At 41.8% G+C, this 20,339-nt stretch overlaps 1 protein-coding gene across 3 annotated transcripts in view; it reads right to left on the reverse strand.

Moving 5' to 3' along the window:
* adarb1b (adenosine deaminase RNA specific B1b) overlaps nucleotides 1-20,339 on the reverse strand; it is a 129,188-nt gene that overhangs the window by 18,058 nt on the left and 90,791 nt on the right. For all 3 annotated transcript variants that reach the window (XM_085434704.1, XM_085434706.1, XM_085434703.1), the window contains 3 exons: nucleotides 7,575-7,649; nucleotides 3,701-4,626; nucleotides 91-205 (listed from right to left, as the gene is read on the reverse strand). In XM_085434704.1, the coding sequence (XP_085290830.1) occupies nucleotides 91-205; nucleotides 3,701-4,626; nucleotides 7,575-7,602 (1,069 nt within the window). In that variant the 5' untranslated portion in view covers nucleotides 7,603-7,649. The remainder of the gene's footprint in view (nucleotides 1-90; nucleotides 206-3,700; nucleotides 4,627-7,574; nucleotides 7,650-20,339) is intronic.

Here is a 20,339-nt window from a genome sequence, read left to right on the forward strand (position 1 = left end):
GGGCTTATAACCACAAATTCCCTCTGATGATGCTCTGAAACAGCCTTTGCTGTGTACAAACGTGCCAATAATCTCTTCCTCCACTCTTACCTGTTGTCATGACGACGCCTGCCAGCACTTTTCGCCGTGCGTGCGGGGACGTAAAGTTGTCTGTCAGCTCACTGAACTTATCCACAACCAGGCGAGAGACCGCATCAGCCAGAACCTGGAATTACACACACGCACACACACACAAAGGCAGACAGAACAACAGGAAGCCATGCACACATGCAGACACACAAACACGAGCTTGTGTCAGATATGTCAGCTTACAAAGCATGTCTGATGTTATCCTCCCCTAGAGCACTGTGTACCTGTCACAGTGTTAGCTTCGGCTTCAAACAGCACTCGGAGCGTTGAAACAGCAACAAGTGAAACTAGGCTGACCCCCTGAGGTATACCTAACCATCTTTCAAGCAACGCTGTTTGAGTTCTGTCTGACAGCTATAATTTACCATCTCCCTCGTGACAGTGAATCACACGGCAAAAAAAAAGGAAGAGCAAAGCAAACAAGCAAACCTGAGCAACAGATGCTCGGTGACACCCCACAAAGGTTTAAAAATCGAGTCCAAGTTATGTGAGAACTTCACAAGTCTTCTGCTCATGGACACGGCTCCCCTAGCTGCTCTTTATTCATCACTAATGTGATGGAAAATGACAACAAGCATGAGGAGAGATGACGGCTGGGTGATCGCAAATTAAGAAAATTAGTCCCAATTTTACTTCCCTGCTACTTCAGAGTCACCCGCTCGTAGCCAGACCATTTGACTTTTTCCGAACGCCAAGGTCATCTATGACTTTTATTCTCTAGGGGTGTAAAAAATACACAACTTTCCTCCGCGTTTCACCAAAACATGTCCAGAATGGTTTGGTAATAAGCTACTGTCTAATATTTTCTTTGTTGCATACTGAATCATTTCTAAAAAAAAATTAATTATCATTATTTTTTTTGGTTTGGTTGGAGTTTCTATGCAGCGGCACATGACCCATTATACCATGGCAGATGGAAACAGGCTGCAGAAATTAAATATCAAGCGACAGAGAATTAATAGAGCAATTAGTGGGGGCGCTATCGTTAAAACGGGCTGCTTGCTGAACGAAACAGTTGACATGTGGAGAGCGCGAGTAAAGAAAAGGGAGGAGGCTTCGGGGAGGGGACTGTTGACAGTGTGTCGTGCTGATTAGCTTTGCTGCCTGTGTTATCTCTCTTCACACACTGCCAGTCACCTCTACAGCGGCATCTAAAGGTACCGCCTTCCTTTAGTCTCTGCTAACCTGGTGTGAATGAGATTTCAACGATAACCTCGCAGAACAACAAGAGCTTGACAGGCGGATCAATTCGAACTCAACAAGCTATAGTGGAATGAGTTCACTAGTCAAGTTATTTTATTAACAGCCTTTAATTCAAGGATCTTTGGCCAATATGTAGTGTTGGAAGAAAAGCAGATTTTTTGAAACTTCACACCTCCGTTTGCTTACAAAACCAGTCTCAGTTTTGATTAAGTGATTAGACTTCTGTCTTTCCCACTTTTGCAATTTTTTGAGTTTTAAAGCTACGTATAATTGACAACAACTGACTTACAGTGGGGCAAAAAAGTATTTAGTCAGCCACCGATTGTGCAAGTTCCCCCACTTAAAATGATGACAGAGGTCAGTAATTTGCACCAGAGGTACACTTCAACTGTGAGAGACAGAATGTGAAAAAAAAATCCATGAATCCACATGGTAGGATTTGTAAAGAATTTATTCGTAAATTCGGGTGGAAAATAAGTATTTGGTCACCTCAAACAAGGAAAATCTCTGGCTCTCACAGACCTGTAACATCTTCTGTAAGAAGCTTTTCTGTCCCCCACTCGTTACCTGTATGAATGGCACCTGTTTGAACTCATCATCTGTATAAAAGACACCTGTCCACAGCCTCAAACAGTCAGACTCCAAACTCCGCCATGGCCAAGACCAAAGAGCTTTCGAAGGACACCAGGAAAAGTATTGTAGACCTGCACCAGACTGGGAAGAGTGAATCTACAATAGGCAAGCAGCTTGGTGTGGAAAAATCAACTGTGGGAGCAATCATCAGAAAATGGAAGACATACAAGACCACTGATAATCTCCCTCGATCTGGGGCTCCACGCAAGATCTCATCCCGTGGGGTCAAAATGATCATGAGAACGGTGAGCAAAGATCCCAGAACCACACGGGGGGACCTGGTGAATGACCTGCAGAGAGCTGGGACCAAAGTAACAAAGGTCACCATCAGTAACACACTACAACGGCAGGGAATCAAATCCCACAGTGCCAGACGTGTTCCGCTGCTGAAGCCAGTGCATGTCCAGGCCCGTCTGAAGTTTGCCAGAGAGCACATGGATGATACAGCAGAGGATTGGGAGAATGTCATGTGGTCAGATGAAACCAAAGTAGGACTTTTTGGTATAAACTCAACTCGTCGTGTTTGGAGGAAGAAGAATGCTGAGTTGCATCCCAAGAACACCATACCTACTGTGAAGCATGGGGGTGGAAACATCATGCTATGGGGCTGTTTTTCTGCCAAGGGGACAGGACGACTGATCCGTGTTAAGGACAGAATGAATGGGGCCATGTATCGTGAGATTTTGAGCCAAAACCTCCTTCCATCAGTGAGATCTTTGAAGATGAAACGTGACAACATGACAATGATCCAAAACACACCGCCCGGGAAACAAAGGAGTGGCTCCGTAAGAAGCATTTGAAAGTCCTGGAGTGGCCTAGCCAGTCTCCAGACCTCAACCCCATAGAAAATCTGTGGCGGGAGTTGAAAGTCCGTGTTGCTCGGCGACAGCCCCAAAACATCACTGCTCTCGAGAAGATCTGCATGGAGGAATGGGCCAAAATACCAGCTACTGTGTGTGCAAACCTGGTAAAGACCTATAGTAAACGTTTGACCTCTGTTATTGCCAACAAAGGTTATGTTACAAAGTATTGAGTTGTATTTTTGTTATTGACCAAATACTTATTTTCCACCCTGATTTACGAATAAATTCTTTACAAATCCTACCATGTGGATTCATGGATTTTTTTTTCACATTCTGTCTCTCACAGTTGAAGTGTACCTCTGGTGCAAATTACTGACCTCTGTCATCATTTTAGGTGGGGGAACTTGCACAATCGGTGGCTGACTAAATACTTTTTTGCCCCACTGTAACAAAGACAAATTTGGCCTGATATGGAATTGGATTCCCTCAAAGGCAAGTAATGAAATGGAAAAGATCTAGGATCAGCTATCGCTCCCTGGAATTAAAAACAGTGCATAATTTTCTGAATTCTTCCAGCAATAATCATGTTCTTATCTGCAATTTCTCAAAATCAACACTTCATATCGATCGCCCCACAATGTAACTCATGACCTATGTAAGCATTTAGTGGAACAGTATGTGAGGAAGCACGAGTCTATTGTTTATCCTTATGCATTATAAAACAGTCCTGCTTAACTGATACCCACTGGTGCATCTGATAGTTTTATGATGAGATATGATAATACACATGTTTTTTTTATAATAAGGGTTTTAATAACAAGTCTGTCGCAGATATAAATGTATAATGAAGAGCCTAAAGGCAGGATGCAATCAGAAAATCCTTAGATGACGTGTTTCTTTGGCTGTTTGAATTCAAAAAAGAAACCTCTTACCTGGGGTAGGTGAAGCTGCAATCCCTCTCTTGGTATGGGTTGCCGAGATGGTGTCTGGTCTAGCTGCATGTTGAACAGTGCAGACAGGGCGGCTTGCGCTGCCCGGGCTTTAGCCAGCTTCTTGTTGCGCCCTGATCCTTCAAATGTCTGTGAATCCACTGTTACTGACATCACAAAATTCTTGGCGTGACTCTCACCGCTCTCTGAGACAAAGTCATATTTGAGACCCGGCCTAAGCTCATTGAGGATCATGACTGGGTTTTTGCCACTGGAGGGCGAGCTGAATGCAGATGGAGGGGGCAGTGGGGGCTGGACAAGGACACTGCCAGGTGGTGTGGGCAGTGGATACTCCCCTAGTGAATTTAGGGAGCTGCTACCGTTGGAGCCCAGATAGAAGGATTCTTCCGGCGCGGCTGGCGTCTCAAAGCCGTTGAAGAGCATGTCGGGGAAGTCAGCTTGATCCGATGTAAAGTCTGTGTTCACTGTCAGCGTTCGGCCCATGGCCAGATGCGCCTCTGAAGCGTTGGGGAACTGGACGAAGGAACGCAGCGCTTTCTCAGCTGCGTTTAGCTTAGCCTTCTTCTTTGTTGGGCCCATGCCTTCAAACATCTGTCCATTGACCTCCACGGTCATGACAAACACTGGCGCATGCACCGGGCCTGTCTGAGACAGCAGTTTGTACTGTAGACCTGGTTTGATTTCATTCAGCTGCATCAGAGCGTTCTTGGGCAGGACCGGGCCCGGTGTTTTCTTGCGCTTCTTAGCCCGGAACTTGGAATGCGTGTGGCCATTGTTTCCCTCTTCTAGCGGTCGCTTTCGACTGCCCAGGCCACTGCCATTGGGGAGCTGTTCAGCCACTCCCACCCCGTCTTTGCAGGACACGTTGTCCAGGTTTCGGTTTTCCTTTACGTCGGTGCTGCTTGAACCTGCGGTGCCCAGAAAGAGTAACTTACAACGCCTTCGTTGCAGGATCTTGTAAATGCAAAATTTATAGATTCCTTTATCACTCTTTGGAACTGAACCAATGATTTGTGTTCCTGTGTCAAGTTGCAAGAGAGGCTGAATTTTTAACTACCTCCAAAAAAATTAAGATATACCTATGATATAACTACAAATAGCAGAACATCGGTACATGTTTTGACCTTGAAAAATGCTCAAAACTGTATCTTTGCCAAATTTCTGAATAAAAGTATTGCTTCATTTTATTTATTTTTTTGATCAAGGAGTCTTTAAATTGGAAATCAAAATGTTACTTTTTTCACAATTAAAGTTTAAGATTGTTATACTAAGAAAAAGGATCTATTTTTCTGGTTTCACAGTGTTGCAGGTCTCAAACATAAAGACACACATACAAGCACACGTATCGATACTCAACAGAAACACACTCACACGCCAACAGACCTTTTTCCTATTAATTTTTAATCGACTGAATTCACGTAGAAAACCCACAAATGCTTCCAGTGTTCAGTTTTAAACCACAGCAGTGAGATATATACCGTTCTGGGGAACACATATCACTGAATCCAGTTAACAAAGTGGATGGAATATTGGCAAAAATTTTCATTTATAACATCCTTCAGCAAAGGCTTGATAGGTTACTCCTTGCGGTACTCAGGAGAAAGAGAGGCCGCAGTGTGCATGAGTGGGATAGTAGGTTGGGTTGAGGGAGTGCAGGGGGAGTAGTGCAGGGGGAGGAGCTGAGGACCAGGCAAACAGGAGAGTACATCAAAGAGGCAGAAGGAGAAGACTCCACCTACTGCAGGATCCTAAATTCTTGACTGGTGACACGGTGGGAGGTTAAAATGCACTTTATTCCTTTTAGATGAGATTTTTTTTTAAAGAATCACTGTCATATTTAAAATGAGGACAATCTGAATTGAAAAACTGCTTCTAATGAGGTGCCATTCATAAGACCCTGCGCCTCTGAGATCCCCCCCATGGAGCTTGTCAGAGAACACAGTGTTTAGGTTGCAAAATGACATGCCGGTACCATCTGCATACTGCGACTGACACGTCTCAAGGCCAAAAAATAAATAAATAAATATTCCTAAGATCATGAACACAAAATGCACATCCCTCATTTTATGAGCTGAAAACATGCAATATTGTTTGGTTTGTTCATGCATTCTGCAAAGTGATATTCATGTTTGGCAAATTAAAGGAGGTGGGCAACTGTGCACAGCTGTAGCCAAAAATAACTATAACCTATTAGAATGGAGATAATCTGTGAGGTACGGCCTGTGCTGCTGATCTTTAACCACCACAGATACCGCTGCGTTAGCCGAGTGGTTTAGCAACCAGGACATAATATAAACTAAATACATTTTAAAATGTACAGCGTGCAGCGCTTGGCTTATTTAGTTTCTTTGCAATTTCTTTGCAAAATCTGATGTTTTCAATGAAAATAATTGCATAAAAGATACAAATGCAAACATTTAGTAGTAATAAAACCAGTCTCGTTAGCTATGTTTCATGGTATGAATGGACCAAAAAGCTACTAAAAACATAAAAAACCCAAAATGAGGAGTCTGGCATGCTGCACACATACAAGTGGCACATAGAAAAATCTAGAGCACCCTTTCCCCCCACTCTAAAATTATTTATTGAATACATACAATTCACTGTATTCGTTCTATTCACTTTATAGTCATAACTTTTCAGGATAGATGTACACTAATACTCAATAAGCGATGGAGCAACAGCCACGATGCCATGCACTGAAATATGGCACACACATGCAGTTGTGATCATTATCATGCCAGCGTTTGTGTAATCAGCATCCATTAGTTACACAAAGAAAAAAAAAAAAGAATCCCATATGCCCGATTCTTTCAGAGCTGAAATCCTCAGCGAGGGCTGCGTGAACCAAATACTGCAGCCTGTTACTGCAGCTTCACTCAAAGAGTAACTTGTTTGTTGAGGTTTTGATTTGGGATGATTCATGTGATTAAAGAATTTCGAGAGCTGCTAAGGTTGTCACATAAAAGCTAGGAATTCTTTCATGCTTTCCTCTGGTGTTCCCTCTGTATTAAAGAAACGGGGCTCTGTGAGCTCGGGCTGTTTTATCTTCAAATCCATCTTTTGACTGGCAGTAAAAATGTAAGAAAGGGGCTTCAGAGGCTGTGGGAGACAACAAAGACTGTTTTGCAACTGCTTATTTGACTTAATGGAGCAACATAACATGCTTCTTTGCAGGGCAGAAACAGCAAGTATGACACCACTGTTCATTAGAATCGGAAGTTAGGGCTCTACAGGGATGGCAGCTACCTTTGAATATGAGCTCAAAATGGTTGTAGGTGTGTGGGAACAAACTCTGTCAAGTGTCTCCGTGCTCGGCTGCCTCGGCTGCCGAGTTCAAACCAAAGTTTCTAATTAAAGTTCAACAAACTGGAGCAGAAAAGATTTTCTAAAGCAAGAGATGGAGGTAGAGAGAATCTGAAGTGTGGCCTGGAGCACCTCAGATTTAATGATTAGCTGTCCTCTAAAAAGTTTCAGCGGCATTAGCGATATTTATTTGCGTGTGAACGTGTTGCTTTGTGCCTCGGTGAGGATAATTCACAACACGAGTACGAATGGCGCTTTGAAAAAAAAAAAATCAGTTTTAATTTTCATCAGTTTTGGTTTGTCCTAGCATGTCAGACGATTCGCTTTAAAAATGTGGACTAGACGCTAGAAAAAACACTTGCGTTATGTAAGCAACCAAACTGTGTCCACACTGATTACACAGCAGAGGAAGACAGAGGGACGTAAAAGGGAAGACACGCAGGCGGACAGAAAGAAGGGAAACAAAAGTACAAGCAGACATTTAAATGTACCGCACAGACAGGAACACGGACAGACAGACGGACAAATGAGAAAATCCGAGCCGACTCACTCATATTCTCTTCCTCATCCACATCCATGGCCACGGGTTTGCTCTGACCTGAGAGCAGCCTCGCACCCGCTGCACCTGGGGGAGGACAGGAAGGTGGACTGCATGAGCACAGACAGAATGATGCACGTAAACATATTCAAAGAGCTCGGGCAGCTACGGCCATGATAAATTTCTAGCACACACGCACACAGAGAACCGTGCACACATTTCACTCTGTAAGTAGCCCCTCATGTAGACATATAAATATTCAGAGACTGAGCGACATCAAGGTGAGAGAGGAGGCCAGGGCTGACAGGCCTTAATAGCAGGAGCAGTCTATTGTGACTTTAATATCCCTCCGATTAGACCTCATTTCCTACTGCCTGCTGAGAGATATACAGCTAGTGACATGGCCAAGTCACTCTGCTGCCACATATACACCCACAACTTATCCCAAGGTGGAGAGTGCGATTAAAGCCCTGTTAAGCATTACTTTCACACTAACATAGAATCAAATGGTTGCATGCAACTGAAATGTTGGCTTATACGGTTATATGGTTGCCTTTTCACTAGTTTTCAGTTTGCGGTGATTCACGAGTGTCTGATTCCATCCAGAGAAAAAAATGTGTGGACCAACAATAAGCAGGCATTTGGAACTACGTCACCTCTCTTCATGCAGAAAGTGTGAGGAGATTAAACCCACCACAGGACCAGCTGTCAGGGGCTGGGTCTGTGTTGAGTTATTTTGTGTTTTTGAATAATTATGAGATAATGTTAAGTTTCAGTATTATTATTTAGTGTGTCTTAGTTGAGTCTTAGTCTGGTTTATGCTTCTTCTAGGTCTCCATCAGTCTTTTCCTGTCTTCTGTGAAGTCTGTCTCGTTATGCCCGTGCCATCGTCTCCCTTACCTGTTTCCATTTACCTCTCCTAGCGAGTTGGTCTTGTGTTCTATGCCAAAAGTTCCATGTTCCATTGTCAAGCTCGTGTTGTTGTGTCTTTGTCTCTCCATGTTTCCTGTGTTATTTTGAAGGGTCTAGTGTTTCCATGTTCAGTGTGTTTAGTTTCACTTCCCCTGTAGCGTCATGTTCATTTGTGTCAGCTGTGTCTCCCCAGGTGTTTCCACTGTGTATTTAAGTTCTCTGTCTTCTTCTGTTCAGGGTCGGTGCGTCTGTTGTCCTCCCTTCACGTCACGTCAGGTTTCAGGTATTTCGTGAATCTGTTCAGGTCATGTTTTGTGTTTTCTCGTCATAGTTTCTTGCAAGCTCCTCAGAATCATGTTCATTTCTTTTGGTCATAGTTATCATAAATTCAGTTCAGTCTCTTCCGCGACACCAATGTTTTTGAGAACAGTAATCTCCATATTTAGCTACTAGCTAACTTCATCCAGTCACTCGACAGGCACAGACAATATCTAAGTAAATCACACATATACACCTCCACACACAAATATCAAATACAGTTAAATAATTTAGTTTCAAAACTTTGAAATATAAAAAAGACCAAAAAACAAAACAAAAAATGAGATGTTGGACAGTTAATGTTAATTTCAAAATCCACCTTTTTACATCACATGAAAAAGAAAAAAGCTGTAAAGGCTGAAGTGAAAGCTAAGCACGAGTCCATCTCCCTGGCAAGACTTTCCAGTTCCTCCTGAGGGATCCTGAAGGTGATAGGTGACAGACTAAAATGAGATATATATAAACCTCTTCTGTGGGCTTGAGGTCCACTCTGGAATCTCCACGCAGTTGAACGTGGCTGAAAGACCTCCAGAGGGACCAGATGCCAAAAGACCACCTCAGCTGCTTCCCCGTCACAGTGGCTTCTAGCCACTTAAAAACTGTAAAGCTAATATTTATTCTTTTAGATGTTTTTTGGTCTCCATTCGTGAAACAATTCGCGATGCCATCTTCGTCAGTATTTCTGTGAATGTATTCTGTGTTCTGATTGCTGCTAGCAGGGTTTTTCATGCATACAAAAAGAGGTTTTGGCCTTGCCCCAAAGCAAAATCACCATGACCGTAATAAAAAAAAACCCATTTGCATCAGTTTGTTCAAGTGGGAGCTCATTTACTTAAGTATAAAATGTGTTTCTGTGTATTAAATGAGTAGAAGAAGAACCTATTTCAGCTTTCCAGCAGCAGGCACCACCTTGGACAGGTGGAAATCAGTAACCACTGACTGAATTTAATTTTATCAACCAGATAAATCAGTTTCATAACTACTTCAACCTAATTGACATATTTTTCATCTCCAAAAATGTCACTTTTAGAAAACTAGGTTGGCTGGAAAGAAAAATACACCACTGGCTATACTGGTAATTACAGAATTAATAGTTGCAGAAAGTTTCAACTGTGTCACTCGACTGCACCATCAATTTCCCCACCAACCACTTGAAAACTCATAGAGCGACAGAAAATATTGCTGAGAGCAGGGCAGACGGGAGCAGCTGACGAAACAGACTAACAGACTTTGTTAGATGAGAAAAAGAGTTAAAGTGGCAAAGCGGGGAAAAGGCACAGAAGCACAAAGAGAGGGAAAGAAAGCAGGAAAAAGATGGCACTATGATATAGAACAGATTGTGCTGATTCTACTCTCTGCCCGCCTCCCATCAGTGCCCCCATTCCTCAGCTAGACACTTTCTTAAGCTAAACTAAATGGGCTAATTAATCTGGCCTAATGGTGGGTGACAGCAAATATGCTAGCACAATTATCACCCTATTAAAGATTCATATTCCAACCCATAATTGAAAATGAAAAGGTGGGGTGAAGGGAGGATGGGTGGGAGTAAGTCCAACCGAGAGGGAGATGAGAGTCATTTTTCTCAGGTAGCAGAAGCCAGGTGTCACGGCCCCCCACATGCTCATGTAGCAAGTGAGAATCACATCGACACGCGAGACCAGTTAGTTACAAGTTTCTACTTCTGCACCGCACCATGCTTTATGATTTTATGATTGCAGACTTTTCATTTTGAGGATTGGCCAATTGTGGGTAAATGAATTAGAGTCATTTTGTCTAAGTACAAAACCAAATTCCATTCAGTTCACTTTGTCAGTCGTATTCCTCCAACACACACTGCTGTGCAGTCTAATTAGCAGGCGATGCTAATGCGTCTGTCAGTTTTGATTTTCAGATCAGACCACCCTGGCCATAAATCTTCTAAATATGTCTGTGCTCACGTCTGCTCAGTAATGACAGCTTCACAAAAATAATTCATACAGTAAAAATCGACTACAGTTGTCAAAAATAACATTTGTAGATTTGTTAATGTGCCTAAAGTGAATGTGTTACTGGCCTATCAGATCAAATCAAATGTATATGTTTTTCTTCTTGTTTACAGTGATATCTACACATCATTTCCCAGTTTTGAAGATATTAGATATTAGAAATAACATGGTGCCCATGCATACCAGGTGTTTCTAAGTTAGCCACAGGTATAAATGCACGTGTTGTACTGACTCACCACATCATTAAGTTTACCTGTTAAACGTGTCCAAAGTAGATATTTAAACATGGCAACCTTCTTAAGTTCAATATGGGCACCAGATTAGGGAAGAAAGGAGACTTCGGTGATTTTGAATTTGGTGGTTGGTGGAGTGTTTCAAAAACTGCTGATCTGCTGGGATTTTCCAATAGAAACAATTACAGAGAAAGCTCTGAAAATACATGAGGACAACACTAACAGTAACTATAAGAGCTATAACTATATAAGAGCACACTCCTGTCATCTAAGAACAGGAAACTCAAGCTACACTTCACATGGGCTCATCAAAATTGTACAACAGAAAATAGGAAATACATTTTTGGTCTTATGAGTCTTGATTTCTGACTGCGATATTTGGATTGTAATTTGGCCCAACCCATGTGGAAGCATGGATCAATCCTGCGTTGTATCGTTTGGTTCAAGCTGCTGGTTTTCCAATCACCAGATCTCAATCTAATTGTGCACCGTTGGGATGTGGAGGAATTTCACACGTTTCATGGATGTACAGCTGACAGACCTGTAATAAGTGTCCATGCCCTGAGAAATGCAGATGCTTTGTAGTGTGATACACTCTATAATTAACATTATAAATGGCTTGGTAGCAACTGTAACTATGCACTTTGCATATGACAGACAACTAAGTAATTTTTACCACTGGAATGCAGCCAAAAATATGTTTTATCATAAAATAAAAATTGATTTATATAAATCTTATTTAGTACCAAGAGGATTTAAACCCCATATAGAATGAGCCAAGAAGGCTGCGAGAATATAAAAATAGGCATTCTTATGGGATTTCAACATTTCTCTTTTAAAGATCAGACATTTTTGGACATTAAAGCCTGCAAAACTAATCTGGACATTTGCATGCATGAGGATTTACAAGACACTGGAAAAGGCAAGGTGTCACGGATTTTGGTATTGACCGTTTTTTAAAACGCACGTGACTGAAGTACAAAATTTAAAACGAACCAAAAGAACCTGAGCCGAGGGCTGCCAACTATCTGGCCTCACGCGCATAAACGATTGTGTGTCATCAAGTCGCGAGATGGTTCGGTTCCAGGTAATTCTGAGTGGACGCCAAGGGAGGCGGGGAAAAGAGAAAGATGAGAAAGATGAAAAGCCTCAAATTCAATCTGGCATGGTGAGAGGGACTAAGGGGAAATAAGGTGGTTTTGATTTGTCTCTCATCCCTCGCTTGCACTGTGACGGAGCGATAGAGCATCGCCACTGTGGAGGGAGTACCCGCAGTGGCCGACTGATGGGAGGAGGCGGGGTGAGGGGGAAGCGGAACAGGGCGATGGAAAGGTAAAGGTGAGTGAGGAACGCAGGATGAGAGAGATAGAAAATGCAATCCTATTCCAAGTAAAAGAGAATCATTATCTCCTTCAAAACAGAAGGAGATGGAAAGGTCTGCCCTTGGCAGGCCGTGGGGTTCATCCCATTTAAAACAAACTGCCTATGACGGCTTGTGTAGGCAGATTTTCCATCATGATTTGAGGTTTCTAACCAAATCATTTTGCTTGCATGGAAGACCGACTTAATAATTAACAAAAATGCACCGTCTGAAACTGGATCTCTATGCTTTTTATGTAAAACCTATCAAAGAAAATTGGGCACACATGTATTAAGACTTAAATCCCACATGCGAATGAAAAAGAATCACTGATATCGAAGCGATGAAGCCGATCCCCCGATACTTCTGAGAGAGGATGACAAACATAAAAAGACATGACAACAAGAACAAACGAGTGTGTGGGGCAAGTAGGCATTTATAGATGTGTTACCGGACAGTAAGCTGTGGTTCAGCTCTGAGCTTCGGATAAATTCTCTCCAGTACAAGAACACAGGGCACATATTCAACACACTGAATCTGTGATTGTGCTGAATTCTGTCGGCAACTCTCTCCAAGTAAACAACAACATCATGACGCTCTTTAATCATATTATGCTCAAACCTCTGATAAACAGGAGCCCTGAAAAACTGTAGGCATGCACTTTGTGTACACATTACCTTAGTGCTGTGTCTCAGTGGCAGAATGGGATTAACTGTGATGTTCAGTATCCTCTACTCGTCAAATACTGCCTGACTTTTCTAGTCTTTGCTTGTATACCTGACCTTTCACTGCAAATGGTGAGCGAGGGCTTTTAAAATGCTTGGGACACAGATGTGCCTGATGAGCAGGGTGCAGGGCGCATACAAGAACTCCGAGTGCCTCTTTAGATTCAAGTCTCGGTATTTGGCGTCTTTATTTGGTGGTCAGTCAGCTTTCATTTTTGACGCCAGTGCCATCCAATCCAGGCAGGTCCATCACCCTGAACTACTGCATTTACTAGCTTAGAATTATGCAACTGTGAACATTAAATAGCTTTAAGCTGCGTCAAAATGATTTAGGAGCCATTTCCTACCTTTCTGTATGTTGTACTGTCCACCCTTGCATGTGGTTTATGAACTGAGCTGACAGGTTTAAAGGGCACTGGTAAGCTCTGCGCTCATCGTCACTATATTCTACTCAGAATGTTTCTAAACTACATCACTGCTCTGCCTTTCACATATCCTCACTCATTTGTTTCTATCTGAACCTGTCCATGTTTCAGAGGAATACAATCCCACGACTAGTTCGTGTTTTCTAAATGATAAAGAATCCCGTGCACGATGCGTCCGCCTTCCATCGCAGACGCTGGCTGTTTAAATGCAAAGAAAATATTACAAAAAAACCTCAATGTGTATCAAAAAAGGACACAAGTTACACTTTGTATCGGTGATGGCATGGCAATTGCCCCACGGATGAAATGATGGTTTCTAATTGGTCCCAATGACAACATGATAGCCTCTGATATGGGTCAGTGTAAAGTCAGGTTTCTACTGTCATCTCAAATGAAAGGTTTGATCTTTTGTGTGATCGTACAGAAGCTGGGGAAGGTGCTAGGATTTTCAAAGCCCTTATCTCCTTTTATTTGAGTCCTTCCCTTTCACTCGAGATATGTAGCTGCACTGTAATTGAAAATAAACTGCTTTTAAGAAAAGGCTACGAGTTCTCTTCATGTCTGTCTTTGAATGTTATCTGACAGTATCGAGAAGTAGCTCGAAAAGCTTTGAACGCAGGCAGAACCTGAAAACTCCAATTGTCATAAAAAAACAACAACATTGCATCTTGCTTTTTTTTGATGGATGAAATTACTTAAAAGCAATTCATTCAGCACTTCATGCCTCCCGTAATTTTTCAGCTTGCAGTGTTGGCAGAAAGCATCAGCGACACCACCCAGTGCTTTGGCCCAGTGAGACAATCTACTACTGTCAGCCAGACTACATTAACAGCATATTAAAAGACAAAAGCTTCCCCCTTCAAACTTTCAGCAGCCTGACATGCTGCTGTGTTGACAAGAGCAAGACAAGCTCTGAAAACAACCCCCCCACTTAGCTCCTGTCACCTGCAGACACAAGAAAAGCATCCTTGCAAAAATACAGCAATGAACCAACTTATCTCCACACTGCTGAGGGCTACCGAGACAAAAAGTCCTTAATCTTCAGAATCATACTGGTGCTAGATTAATTCTTGGTATTAATGATCTTGTTACTATTTCTCAGCTTTATTTTTCATTGGTTTGCCATCTAATGCATGCTGGAATGTGCTTTTTAATAAAAGTACAATCTTTTCAGAGAAATATATCTGATTATTTTATCACCTGAGTGCACAGTAATTGATATCCAAGCCTAAATCTTTTGCTTGAAAAATCTATCGCTCTCCAGATAGATATAAATCTACTATTGTCATAATATTATCTTTTGTCTCCCTTTCTATAATCCAACCTTTAAACCTAAAGGCAGCGCTGCAGTGTGTGACATTATTGCAGTAGTGGAGAAATGAATCCTGTAATGGTGACTGCCCTGGTTAAGTGATGATTTTTAAAATTCATGTCCTAAAGATCAAAAGGCGAGGTCAGTCTCATTATTTTTAATGTTGTGAGCTGACCAAACTCCATGCAACTCTGTAAAAACAAAAGCCTTTAAACAGAATTATTCAACAAATTGAAAGCGTGGCAGAGAACTGTGGTTGTATTGAATGTAGCTTTTCTGATCTGTAAAGCAAAGTTACCTGAATGTTTAGCACAAGACAATTACCGAAGACGACTTATGAGAAAATCCTCTGAGGGATGAAATCACAAAACATATATGTAACAAAGAAAAAGACTGACCTTTCTGACTTTACACTGAAAAGTCTTCAAAAAAAAAAAAAAAAAAAACCAAACAATTTTATGAAGACATTTGCTGTAGAGTTATAAATGCGTGCTAGGTCATTTTCAGAGTGTGTAATTCATAAACTGCAGAGAGTCTTTAAACAGAAATGGGAGCTATGCTTGTCCATAGACTTATACATGCTGGTAATGCCTGCAAAAGCGATGGGTTAGCTTGGAGACTCACCTTCAAGAGTCTATTGGAGAAACTATTGACAAAGTTAGTATTCACTTCAATTCTTAACAACTTAAGCAGAAAATAGCTAGTTTTAATGTTTCGTTTATGTAACTTAAGCCAGCACCAAATGGCTATTTTCAACCACGTTTGCTTTCTAACATCATTTTGATCATGAAACAACCACGCTAACAGCTGGTTTGTACTTTACATTAACATTTCTGCTGGTAGAGCACAGGCACACAGAAGAAGAAAAACCTTTTCAGCTAAGTAGTTCTCGGGGGTGGACCCCAGTGGGAGGGGATCAGTCGCTGGAATTGTTTGGTCTCAAAGAACATTTAGTCTACAACCTGGTGGGCAGCAGGAATCCACAGCAGAGTACAAACAAGCAGTGACTAATGATATATATCAGAAATATAAAAAACAAAACAAAAACAATATAAACTGTATTAGCATTTAATTCTGCGCAATTCTACCTGAGATTATCACGCTAATTTGTATGAACTTACACAGCATAAGTAAGAACTAACCAATACACAGGTGTACATGTTACATGTTAACATTCCTTTAAGTTTACTGTTTTATCTTAAAACTATTAGAGTGAAAAGTATGTATAATAAGCAAAGACATTCAAAATTGCTTATCTTACTGACACCATGACAGCAAACACCTTTGTGAGTGCCATCATCTGACAGGCTCTCTGCGGTACTGTTGTTGGAGTGCCAGGACAGGCTGGGTAATGAACCAATACTGAAGCTCAGCTGTGAGAGAAGAAGGAAAGATTGGCACTGCCCTTGCTCGCTCACTCTAGAAGGAGCCCCCGTAGCGTAGCTAATGCAAAGATGCACCGCTCCAATTTGATTTTGGTATGTTACCTTACTAAAGCAACTACAGAGCAGGATGACTTTTTACTAGCTGCGTTACTATAGTTTAGCTGGTATATATTCCAGATGAATTATGTGACTTGTGAGTGTTTGGGTGTGTCACCGTGGCAAAAACAAAGTATTGGAGGTTTCCAGGGTAGTCTGAACCACCACCAAGGCAGTGAGTATTTTTGTAGGTGTCTGTCTGTCAAGTGAGTGTCAAATTCAATTTGATATATAATCATTTAGGCATGTAGGTGTGGTGGTTAGCACTGTTGCTTCATAACAAGAAGGTCACAGCAAGAGTTTGACTACATCATCTGAGCCAGGGCCTTTCTGTTGGGACAGTCCAGAGACATGCAGTCAGTGGAGTTAGCTTAACTGGTGATTCTTATTTTCCCATGAGTGTGACTGGTTGTCTGTCGCTCTATGTTAGCCCTGTGTCAGATTGGTGGATGAGTGGGTGTACCCCACTTTTGTCCTATGGTAGCAAGTTTAGGCTCCGCCCCCCGGGACCCTGATAAGGATAAGTGGAGGAGAATGGATGGCTCACTGTGTTAATAGACCTCTCTGCATTGAATCATACTTGTTGTCCACAGCATGTCTTTATCCTGTCTTCCTTCTCTCGCCGCAACCGGTCGCAGCAGATGGCCCCGCCCCTCCCTGAGCCTGGTTCTGCTGGAGGTTTCTTCCTGCTAAAAGGGAGTTTTTCCTTCCCACTGTCGCCGAAGCGCTTGCTCGCAGGGGGTCATATGATTGTTGGGTTTTTCTCTGTATGTATTATTGTAGGGTCTACCTTACCTGAATTAAATGTTCAATAATCTTTACAAAAAACCCCTGAAACCACATATACTCAAAATTGAGCCAAATTTTCATGCAAATCTGACCATAATCCTCCTAAAATACAGTCAGAACTAACCAACCCCACAGTAATGACTGTTTACTCAGGATTAAGAAATCACCTCATTGAAGGGCGTTGCTGCTGGTGCGATCCCATCACGAGACGGTCTCTATTCTTTGACATGAACTGAATTGGCAGTACGGCTGCAACTGAAGCTGTTTCCAATGTAAACAAAATATAACATTTCCTTGTTTTTAAAATCGAATTTCACATTAAAGAAAAGCAGCGAATGTCCACATTTGAGAAAGTGGAGCCAATGAAAATTCAGCACCTTTGCTAAATCACACCAGCGTTCACTTTGTGATGAAAACAGTTCCTGCTAATGTTTTATAAGTCAGAGAATGGATGTTAAACATGAAGCCTGCTGTTTTTATAAGGTTATTATCTTTACACTGGTAATGCCTCACTGTGAATACAAAAACTAAGCTGAATGCCTGCTGTGCAAATATAATAGACTTTTCTTTCTCCAAAATGTTACAAAAAATGTTTTAGAGACAAAAAACTGATGAAACTAAAATTGGAGAGATGCGAGGTGGAAAAGGGAGAGAATCTACCTTTTATTGTGTTTCAGACTTTAATATCTGACAGTCTGTCATTTATCATTATGAAGTGCTGATAGTGGGAGTGGAGAAAGGTGGAGAAAACAGAGGGAGAGAGTTTCAATATGAATTTTTTATTTGATGGATTTTATGAGGAACTGCATTTCAGAATACAGTCAGAGTGAAGGTTCATGGAGGAGTGAGAGGATTGAAAGAAAGGCCAAGTCAAAAAGGCTAGGCGAGAGATAATGGTATTCCTGCACCCGAACAGCACACAGACTTCTGTTTGCAGCACACTGTAATCTATTCTCCACTACAGCGCGTGCATAAGAAGCTGTAATCCAGAAACAAAGCGCCTCAAATTTTAGCATTCTGCTTGACTCAACAAAGTCGCCCATGCAGTTTCAGTCTTTTGTTTCTTTAAACCTACACATACCTTTTGATTTTTGCCTTTCATACACACACAGTCATTTTTTCTCTGTTTTTCTTTACTGTACGCACACAAACACGCATGCAAAGCTCTGAGGCTGGCTGCAGGTGTGGTCATAAATCATCAGAGTGAGCGGCTATGATTCCCCTCAGCACCAGCGAGCAGGGCTGCTGGGCCAGAGAGAAGGCTGCGGTTAAATGGCCGCGCTTGTTTCCTGTGTCCATCAAGGCCAGAAGGACTCACTGTTCAGCCTCTGGGTGCCAACTCACTGCAGAGCGCTGACATCAGTTACGCAGAACCACAAAAACATCTTTTGATCAGCAAATCGACGCTCACGTACAGCCGCAGTCAGATGAGAAGAAAGCATAATTCACTAAGACTAAATTACTGCACAAAGTTTTCAGATGCATTTCAGATTTTCCCTGCTTGTTTAAAATTTCAGCCAAGGTTTAGTCATCCTCATGTGTGCAATGAATAGACAAGTTACAAATTATAATGTAGGCTACAGCTAATATTTGTTCAAACTCTAATAATAAAGTCATTTTGAGCTTGATGTCTCAAAAAAAGTGGAACGGGACCATGTTTACTGCTGTGTACCACCCACGTTTCTTTCGACGACAGTCTGTAAACATCTGGGAACCTACGAGAGCAGCTGCTGGAGGACTCTAGCTGCTTCTGTGTTCTATCGTTCATTTCACGTGCCAAATGTTTTCGGTTGGTGAAAGTTGTTCTGGGCTGCAGGTAGGCCAGTTTAGGACTCACACTCAACAAGACATGCTGTTGTAAAAGGTGTAGTATGCGGTTTAACATTGCCTTGGTGAAAAATACAAGGACTTCTGTGAAGAAGATGTTATCTGGATGGGAGCATATGTTGCTCTAAAACCTGTATATAGATTTCAACATCGATGGTGCTTTTCCAGATGTGCCAGCTGCCAGACCCATAGGCACTAATTCACCCTCATACTATCAAAAATTCGGGGGTTTTAAGTGGGCGTTGATAAGTAGCCAGATGGTCCCTCTGTTCTTTAGTCTGGAGGACTCCATGTTTTCCCTCTTCTAATCTTATTTATATTCAGAGGTGCACATAAGTGGTCGCATGTGCGCATTCGCTGTCAAAATAAAAGACGTGCGCCAGATAAGAAGTTGCAACGCGCGTTTGCGTACATATAAAAGGCAGTGTTTTTGTCCACTAGAGTGGGATTTTCACAGCATATTCTGCACCACATCTCTGTGCGTTCCTCGTTTTGAAGCCAACTCACCTCCTGCAACCACTTTTCTGAGAATACGCGTTTCTTTTGCGGTTCGGACTCCTTCTGACACCAAAGTAACTGCTTAAAGGAGTTTGCTTCTTCGACATCTTTAAGAGTTCTAAACAATTGTCTGTCCTCCTCCAGAAAATCGTATGTACGCAAACACGTGTTGCAACTTCTTATCTGGTGCGCTTCTATTTATTTTTATTTTCAGCGAATGCGCACCTGCGGACCACTTATGTGCAGCCCTGTTTATATTGCACCAAATCACAACAACAGTTGCCTCAAGGCGGGAAGGTAAAGCCCCGACAATAATCCAGAGAAAACAAACAAAACACCAGCGATCATATGATTGTTGATGAGGATTTTTGAGTTCATATGTTTAATAAGTTTACAAAATGTGCTAATTGTTGGCTTGTAAATCTTAAAATCTAAAGCTTCTCTTATAGTTTAGGCTTTTCATTTAGTCACAGATCTTCTTTTTCTCCGACTGTGTTTAACATGACAAATAAGGACATAAACAGTTGTTCAAACCACAGATGTAACGGCACAGAACTGGCACGAGATAAAGTGGAGAATGAGATAGGCACCAACAGCTCCCAACTCCAAGGAAACCAGAAATAAACATCTGCTCGTAATGACTTTATATAGTCTGTTTACAGCTGTGCGGTGGCACACCGTGTTGAGTTTGACACATAATAAAATGAATGCCAGAAAGATTAGAGAGCTGTGCTGCAGTCTGGTACAACAGAATGGTGGGAATTCAAAGCTATCTTGGTAAATCTTAATTAAGAACATATCTGATATGTGCTGTTGTTTTGATACGAAGTAATCAAAGGAACAGGAAAAGTAAATGTAAGCGAACACATTATTTAGCTTCATTGCTAGTCATCTGCTAGAAGGATATCAATT

Source organism: Copadichromis virginalis, linkage group LG16, assembly GCF_057382275.1.
Source record: "Copadichromis virginalis isolate Kocher_CV1m ecotype Utaka linkage group LG16, C_Virginalis_male_GT1.1, whole genome shotgun sequence".
In the NCBI taxonomy this organism is placed as follows: Eukaryota; Metazoa; Chordata; class Actinopteri; order Cichliformes; family Cichlidae; genus Copadichromis; species Copadichromis virginalis.